The sequence below is a fragment of the Oncorhynchus mykiss genome, chromosome 10 (assembly GCF_057628025.1).
Source record: "Oncorhynchus mykiss isolate SJ-2025 chromosome 10, ASM5762802v1, whole genome shotgun sequence".
Taxonomy (NCBI): domain Eukaryota; kingdom Metazoa; phylum Chordata; class Actinopteri; order Salmoniformes; family Salmonidae; genus Oncorhynchus; species Oncorhynchus mykiss.
In genome coordinates, this window is record NC_143031.1 from 64,977,193 (window position 1) to 64,986,518 (window position 9,326).

At 40.4% G+C, this 9,326-nt stretch overlaps 1 protein-coding gene across 2 annotated transcripts; it reads left to right on the plus strand.

The window, feature by feature from the left end:
* Window positions 1-1,331: 1,331 nt before the first annotated feature.
* On the plus strand, window positions 1,332-7,231 carry LOC110534661 (uncharacterized). Of its 2 annotated transcripts, none has more exons than XM_090187529.1 (3): window positions 1,332-1,821; window positions 3,671-3,801; window positions 5,703-7,231. In XM_090187529.1, exons 2-3 carry the CDS (start codon window positions 3,793-3,795, stop codon window positions 6,852-6,854), a joined length of 1,161 nt encoding a protein of 386 aa, XP_090043655.1. In that variant the 5' UTR covers window positions 1,332-1,821; window positions 3,671-3,792; the 3' UTR covers window positions 6,855-7,231. The 2 variants fall into 2 exon arrangements, with proteins under 2 accessions (XP_090043655.1, XP_021475262.2); XM_021619587.3 differs by lacking the exon at window positions 1,332-1,821 and adding an exon at window positions 2,610-3,282.
* The last annotated feature ends 2,095 nt before the right edge of the window (window positions 7,232-9,326 follow it).

Genomic DNA, 9,326 nt, shown 5'->3' on the forward strand with positions numbered 1-9,326 from the left:
CCAATCCTGACTAGACAACCAGTCCCTGCCGCTGAAAAACATCCCCACAGCATGATGCTGCCACCACCATGCTTCACCGTAGGGATGATGCCAGGTTTCCTCCAGACGTGACGCTTGGCATTCAGGCCAAAGCATTCTCCGGTTTCTCATGGTCATAGTCCTTTTGGTGCCTTTTGGCAAAATCCAATTGGACTGTCATGTGACTTTTACTGAGGAGTGGCTTCCGTCTGGCCACTCTACCATAAAGGCCTGATTGGTGGAGTGCTGCAGAGAAGGTTGTCCTTCTGGAAGGGTGTCCTTCTGGAAGGTTGTCCCATCGCCACAGATCAACTCTAGAGCTCTGTCAGAGTGACCATTGGGTTCTTAGTCACCTCCCTGACCAAGGCCCTTCTCCCCGATTGCTCAGTTTGGCCGGCTGCCAGCTTGAGGAAGAGTCTTGGTGGTGCCAAACCCTGTTCCATTTAAGAATGATGGAGGCCACTGTGTTCTTAGGGACGTTCAATGCTGCAGGAATGTTTTGGTACCCTTCCCCAGATCTGTGCCTCAACACAATCCTGTCTCTGAGCTTTATGGACAATTCCTTTGACCTCATGACATGGTTTTTCTCTGACATGCACTGTCAACTGTGGGACCTTATATAGACAGGTGTAGCCCTTTCCAAATCATGTCCAATCTATTGAATTGCCAAAGGGGGAAGTCAAGTCAAGTTGTAGAAACATCTCAAGGAGGATCAATGGAAACAGGATGCAACTGAGCTCAATTTTGAGTCTCATAGCAAAGGGTCTGAATACGTATGTAAATAAGGTATCAGTTAAGAACTTGGTACCCAGAACATCACCACAAATACCCCTATCTGTCTGACCATATACAAGCACTGCAAAACCTGTTTTTAATAGATTTGCAAAAATGTCTAAAACACTGTTTGCTTTGTCATTATGGGGTATTGTGTGTAGATTGACCAGGATTTTTTTAAATGTAATATATTTTAGAATAAGGCTAATAAGGTAACAAAATGTGGAAAAAGTCAAGGGGTCTGAATACTTTCCGAATGCACTGTGTGTATCAAGGTGACATCTAGATGATTATTTCTTGTGTGGGCTGCTATCCTACTAAAAATAAAATCTTGTGAGAGAAAAATAGTAACATTAGCTACCGCCGGCCACACGACTGTGCTACCTAGTAGAAAGCACTTCAAGTCTGATGTCGATAATAGCGCCGGTTTATCTTGTGCAGCCCAATCAACAACGCCAAACGGTCTTGAGTGGCAACAAATCTGCCCAATTAGCTGATTTTCCATACACTCACTGCTTTCGACACACCCACTCGCACATACTCCGGTCGCCATATTGGGCTGCAGTTTCCCATACTTGGGACAAAAGCGAATGTTTCCGGTTTTCAGGGATATAGTATTTTCAACATAACTTCTGTGTCTCCTGAAAAACAGATGTGGGGACTCCGCCAGAGATACTTTTGAGGAGATGGGAAACTACATTGGAATCATTTTAGCGCCCATTGTGTACGTTTCCAACGAGTCTTCAATTGGCCACGTGGTGCATTCTGGGCGAGTGAATGGGAGTCAATTGGAAGCTTGCTCCACAACCCAACATTAGTCATTTGTGTCTCGGACCAGACAGGATATAGTGTATGAGGTTTTGCAGTGCTTGTATATGGTCAGACAGGTACCAAGTTCTTAATGGCATTGTCAATCAGTAAAGCAGAAGCAGTGCCAGAAATATGGGAGGGAAAGGGAGGACTGTTAGATTTGAGGAGCAGTGTGGTTCAAGAGCCAAGATTAAGTCAACTGCTGTGGAAATCTTCAGGGTATGTAGTATTTCATTATGTATTTCGTTTCCTTAAGGAGACAAGACTATTGGGTAGGATTTAGAGCTTCCCTGTCTCTTGTAAGGCACCTTAAAGTTGGTTGCCAACCGCAATATAAAATCCACAGAAGAAGAACCCAACATTATAGCATGAATTTCATCAACAATTAGTACAACATTATAATATTTTCCAAGATGTGAGATACTAACTTGTTCTCTGTAATATCGTATAGCTTTGGAATCGTGACATTACATAAGGAAATAGGCAGGTTTTATTGAATACATTTTTATTCATAATACAAAAATCAGCAACTTACATTGCTACATTAAACATGTCTAACAAAACAAAACACAGGTATTAACAAGAAAATATTAAAAAAATATAAAATAATTTTAAAAAAATAAACAATTCTAGTGCAATTGTATGACTCACTTGGTCTTTGAATGTACATTTGTGTCATCATTTTGAGAGAACCTTGCACAATACTTATTTACCATTATGAACACTAGCCATGTTTTTGACATAAAGGATATATAATATGTTACTATTGCAAAGATAACAAGACCATTGAAATTGATTGTGATTTTTTAAAATTCTTGTTGCCAAATACTTTATACACAAACAAAAATTCCAAAGTTCTATACCAAAATGACATTTTTTATTTTTTATTGAATTATCTTAAGACATCCCTAGTGAATAACAACAAGAATAACATCTTCCTGAATCATGACCAAGTCATGGTCTTGCCTCCTCCAAACTGACTTCCATTTTTGAAGTCATTCATTTACATTGTTAGTGCGGCCACTTGACTATCCGGTCAATATAATGGATAATCAGTGGCTCTATGCCTACTACGTCAGGTTACGGAGTATGTGTAGGGATGTGATTCGGATTGGACCCACGTACAATCGAATGGCGGAATGCTCCCAAGTATCTCGAATGCACACACCTCTAACATTTCTTTGTGGAACGTCATACCGTAGAAGAAGAATAACACCCTTCTCTTCAGTGTAAAAGGAAACGAATAGTAACAAAACAGTTTCCACGTTAGCGTTTTGTTATTTAGACGTTTATCAACACCCCTTAACTCAATGACTCATTTAATTGGACAGCATCGCATACTTACCCCAGGTCGTCTTTACTTTGCGTTGTAGACTGGACTTTATTAATGTTATCTAGGTAACGCTAGCTAGCAGCTAACAATGGCTAACTGTATGGGTTTTCATACTCAAATAGCCTCCATCGTTGAGGTGCTATCGAATGCATTCGTTGCAGAAATCTGCAAACTCGTAGACGACGACTATGCAGTGTTTCGTTTGGAAATAACTCAAAGCCAGAAAGAAAACAGGACATTGCGGAGGAAACTACAGCTACTGGAACTGAAGGTGGCACGGGACCGCGTCCTCGCCAGTCGTCCCAGTAGTGTCAAGATCCTTGACCAGTACAGTGTAACGGCAAGAGGTACATTTTGTGGGAGGCTGCGCTGTCATTCGCCGTTCATATATTGGTCATTACACGTCGCCCCGTTCCCTTCTGCACATGTGTTAAGATGCGTTACCCAGAATTGGGTCTTGGTCAAGTTTTGGATAGTATGCACTAAATCCCCTGTTTACTTAGCTTTCTTGCGCACAGACACAATATTCTAACCAGATTATTGAGTTACTATTTACCTAATAAAAACATGATGCATGTAACGTCTGTCTATAAATAGTATATCAACAAGTTATTTGAAGTGTTACCTTACATCCTTGTCAATTATAGGCAGAGTAAAAAATTGTTAATAGTGTACAATATAGCGTTGAGCATTGACAGTACCTAACCATCTCTTTTCCCCCAATCACACTCTCAGGTGAAGGACATCTCACTGGAGGCAACAGGAGTGTTGTGAAGCCCGTAGGACACAATACATGGAGAGATGACCAACTAATCACTGTTAATGAGGGGAGTGGAACCTCACCACAGCACATTATCATGATAGAGGTAGGGCTGTGACGGTCTTTGAATTTGAGGTTATCTAATTAGCCAGGCCATTGTACACGGTTGAAAACATAAGTGATTGGAGGGGTATTACCATTATACTTTATCATCAGTAGTATTTCATTATTGTTATTCAAGTTATTACCTCGATTAGTCTAGTTTTGCCTAAATATTTGCATAACGTGGCAAACCCTGCTGCTGCGGTCGGTCATGTGATGGCAGTGGTATTTGAATATGTTCTTCAGAGAGGACGTTGTAATTAGAGAAATTATGAAGCCTAAGCTACTGAAAATATACACTACCGTTCAAAAGTTTGGGGTCACTTTGAAATGCCCTTGTTTTTGAAAGAAAAGTGCATCTTTTTGTCCATTAAAATAACGTCAAGTTGATCAGAAATATAGTGTAGACATTTGGTGATGTTGTAAATGACTGTTGTAGCTGGACATGGCAGATTTTAGAAAGAGGAGTGGCAGGCCCCGGTGCACAACGGAGCAAGAGGACAAGTACATTAGTGTCTAGTTTGAGAAACAGACGCCTTACAAGTCCTCGACTGGCAGCTTCATTGAATAGTACCTGTAAAACACCAGTCTCAATGTCAACAGTGAAGAGGTGATTCCAGGAGTTGCAAAGAAAAAGCCATATCTCAGACTGACCAAAAAAATAAAAGATTAAGTCATTAAGATGGGCAAAAGAACACGAACACTGGACAGAGGAACTCTGCCTAGAAGATCAGCATCCCAGAGTCGCCTCTTCACTGTTGACATTGAAACGAGTGTTTTGAGGGTACTATTTAATGAAGCTGCCAGTTGAGGACTTGTAAGGCGTCTGTTTCTCAAACTAGACACTCTAATGTACTTGTCCTCTTGCTCAGTTGTGCACCGGGGCCCACCACTCTTTCTATTCTGGTTAGAGCCAGTTTGCGCTGTTCTGTGAAGGGAGTAGTACACAGCGTTTTACAATATCTTCAGTTTCTTTGCAATTTCTCGCATGGAATAGCCTTCATTTCTCAGGACAAGAATAGACTGACGAGTTTCAGAAGAAAGTACTTTGTTTCTGGCCATTTTGAGCCTGTAATTGAACCCACAAATGCTGATGCTCCAAATACTCAACTAGTCTAAAGGAGGCCAGTTTTATTGCTTCTTTAATCAATAAAACAGTTTACAGCTGTGCTAACATAATTGCAAAAGCGTTTTCTAATGATCAATCAGCTTTTTTTTTAAATGATAAACTTAGCTAACACACTGTGCCATTGGACACAGGAGTGATGGTTGCTGATGATGGGCCTCCGTACGCCTATGTAGATACTCCACTAAAGATCAGCTGTTTCCAGCTACAATAGTTATTTACAGCATTAACAATGTCTACATTGTGTTTCTGATCAATTTGATGTTATTTTAATGGACAAAAAATAGCATTTCTTTCAAAAACAATGACATTTCTAAGTGACCCCAAACTTTTGAATGGTAGTGTATATTTTACAGATTCAATCATTACAGGAGGGTTTGATTCTTATTAAAGAAATTAAGTCCAGACAGGCTACTTTAGGAAACATTCTGATGGACAGATAGGCCTATACTGAGGATCGGTGAAAACACACCTGTAAAGGGACCCGCCGATCAATGCTACCAGCATATGTTAGACACGAACAAATATTTCACCTTTCATTAAAACGTATTTAAAAACATAGGCCTACCGTAAGCTTTCTGAAAGTAGGCTATAAGATGGTGAATTGGCAAGGAAAGTAGGCTATGGAGGGGAGAAAGACAGAAATGCGATAGCATGAATGGATAATAATGCACTGTACATCCTTATTTATCTGCCATCGGGGAGCTTGTGAGACTTCCATATGACATTGTTATCCAATTCATGTACCGATAATAACCTCCTTTCTCTTCTTGTGTCAGTCTGCAGATGCAGAGTCTGCAGGTCCTGGAGTCAAGCAGGAGAGGCGTAGAGGAGAGGAGGACCCACGGCACAGCAGAGACATCGAGACTGGAGTGTCCCCTGTAGCCATGGAGGACCACACCACTGCCCCAGCGCAGCCCAGGACCTGCCATAGCATCATGGACGTCAGTGGAATGCTGAATGCTGTCCTCAAGTCAGAGACAGACAGAGAGTCTTTAACTGTTAAACAAAGGATTTTACACACAGAGAGACTGGGCTGTTCACCTGCTCCCGGCTCAGAGTATTTACTTCACGGTAACCCGAGCTCGAGGCCGGTTCATTCTCATCCCAACCCAAGTCAACCGATAGAGACTGGCAATGATCCGTCTTGTTCTTACGCTACAGAGATGGACACTGGCAACATGCTCTTCGGTTTAGAGACTGATCTTTCTAAAGGGGACAGGAACCAGTATAGTGGTAGTGTATACTCTGAAGGGTGCCTAGATAAGAAAGAGGAAGTTATAGTGGTAGACGAGGTGATTGTGAAAGTGGAGGGCGACGCTCCTCCCACATGGAATGCAGATAGTCACCTAGGAGATGAACACTCACAGGGCAGAGATTTCTTAAATTACAGGGACAGCTTAGAGACAAATGCAAATGTTGTGACCCACTCCCCTTTATACACACTCAAGGATCATGACCCAGTGTCAACTTCAATGGGGCCTTCTGATTCTCACGGCCACGTGTTTTTCGATCAGGTATTGAACTCAAACGACATGGCTAGAGACCAGGCTCGGAGAGGGGGAGCCACGTCAGGCGGTAGTAAAGAGAAGAGGTTCCTCTGCATGTTCTGTAACAAAGGCTTCAGCAGCCCCCAGAAGGTGGAGATCCACCAGAGGGTCCACACAGGGGAGAAACCCTACAGCTGTACCCATTGTCACATGCGCTTCACTGAGGCTGGCACCCTAAAGAGGCACCAGAGGGTCCACACAGGGGAGAAACCCTACAACTGCCCCCAGTGTGAGAAGAGGTTCTCCCGCCAGGACCACCTTAAGATGCACCTGAAGGTCCACACGGGAGAAAGGCCATTCTCATGTACACAATGCGGGAAGAGGTTCTCAGAGAGGAGCTATCTCAGGATACACCAGCAGAAAAACCATTCCACTCGATAGCTTCTGACTTTTCAATCAAACCCTGCATTAAAGACAAAGATACATTTTTATTGTTGTCAGCAGAAAGCATCCCCAGATGCATTTGGACTATTGAGAGTAATACATTTCAGAATTGAATATTCCTGGGTAGAATATTGCATCCAGATATTTTGTGGTATATAATCCAAAACAGTATGTTACATATTGTGTTTGGTACTGTGTAGGCTATATGATGTTCAAATGCCCATTTCCTTTCAAAAACGACTTAATTTTTCCCAGAACACTTTTAATGAGAATCTATGCATTTTATCATGCAAATTTGTAGTTAAGACCTGTGTTGTTATTTTTTTTTTCATATGGTGTATTTTAAAACTTTAATAAACGCAAAATGGGACTTTTTTCTTCTCATGGAGTCTTGCGTTAGTATACATATTCTGTCTGTAATGAAATGCGCTATAAATGTTTAATACATTATTAGGAGTTCACAGCAAAGTTGTTCTCTGAATTCTTATTTATGTTCTTTTATTAACAAATTACGTCTCTTATTAAAGGATGTATCATAACAGCTGTATTCTGTCTTTTGAAAGTTATACAGCTTTAAAACTTGATTGCTGACATGCAAAACATTTTGGGACTATATCAACCGTGGGCTAATGAAACGAATATGATAGATTTTGAGGAGTTTTACTTTAGCTTTTATCAAACTAAGTTAAGGGATTGGTTAAGAGATGGCTGAGTTATTGATAAATTAAAAACTGCTTAATTAAAGGTGCAATATGCAGAAATTGCACTGCCGTTTACTGGTTGCTGAAATTCTAATAGTTTGCCTAATTTCAGTTTCTCACAAAATGAGCAAAAACAAGCAATGTAGAGAATCATTTTCACCATCTTTTCAATAACCAAAAATATTGTTTTTCAGCTGTTTGAAGCTGCTGCTACTCACTTTAATAATTCTATCTACGTGTACATATTACCTCGACACTGGTGCCCCCGCACATTGACATAGACTCTGTAGCGGTACCCCCTGTATATAGCCCCGCTACTGCTGTTCTTTAATTATTTGTTATTCTTATCTCTTTTGTGGTATTTTCTAAAAGCTGCATTGTTGGTTAAGGGCTTGTAAGTAAGCATTTCACTGTAAGGTCTACTACACCTGTTGTATTCGGCGCATGTGACATACGACTTGATTTGTTGTACAAAAGTAAATTACCCAAAAACTCAACTTAAGCATAGAAATAGCGCACACAGAACATATCTACTGCTTCTGAGACTTGCTTTCAAGGAGTGACCTATAACTCACATTTCTATGTAAATTTGGTTGGGTCACCCAAAAAGTTATATATTTTTTTTACCTTTAACTTTTTAGGCAAGTCTGTTAAGAACAAATTCTTATTTTCAATGACAGCCTAGGAACAGTGGATTAACTGCCTTGTCAGCTCAGGGAGCAGAATGACAGATTTGTACCTTGTCAGCTCAGGGATTCAAACTTGCAACCTTTCGGTTATAAGTCCAATACTCTAACCACTAGGCTACGCTGCCACTTTAAATTAATCATAGAAAATGTACTTCTCATGGACTAAAAATCAGATTCACTCCAAATTTGGTCTTTGGGCTCATCACAATAGTACTTAAAGAGTTTGAGAAAATAATGTTAGTGCATTCAAAGATGGCCACACTATACCAGCAGATGCATATTGGCACATACGCTAACATCTTAAAATATGCACACAAACAAATATTTCTTCTCATGAACTATAGGTCCAAATGACACCAAATGATGAATGTAGGCCCATGGTACATGTCTTAACTTAGCTTTTCTCAAACTAAGGTAGTGGCAGTTTTTACATGTCCATTTTAAAAACTACTGTAAATCCACTCCACAGTGGCCTATCAACTTGACTTGTCATTGCCATCATGGACGTCCCTAAGATGAACCATACTGAACTCGGTATCTCAAAGAACAAGGAAACTATTAACCACCCGTTCTTTGCAAATGTAATGCAAATCATCTGCAATCATCTTCTCACGAATCAATGAATTAGCCTCTTATGAATTTAAGAATGATTAGTTGCGGCATTCAAAGTCGGGACACTTGACACCACTAGATGGTACCATATCACACCAGGACTATAAGAACTGAACTGGCAGACATGGGGCCGTGAAATTTGATATGTAAACCTTTATGTATATGTCTTTAGAAGCTGTGTGAATATAGTATCACCTTTAGACGGCTACACCAGACTAATTGGTGGCACTGTAGGTGTCATTGGCACCAGTGGCACCATATGATACTAGAACAAAAATATTTATCGAGTGGACTTTGTTTGTCTGCATAATTTAAATAAGACTGTGAAATAACGTGAAAATAACGCTGAAAATACCTTAACATAAACCATTAGTCAAATTGACCCAAAAATGTGTATATAAACTCCATACATTAAGTAATTATGTTAAGGATGATTACTTGCTGCATTTAAAAAAGATGACTAACTA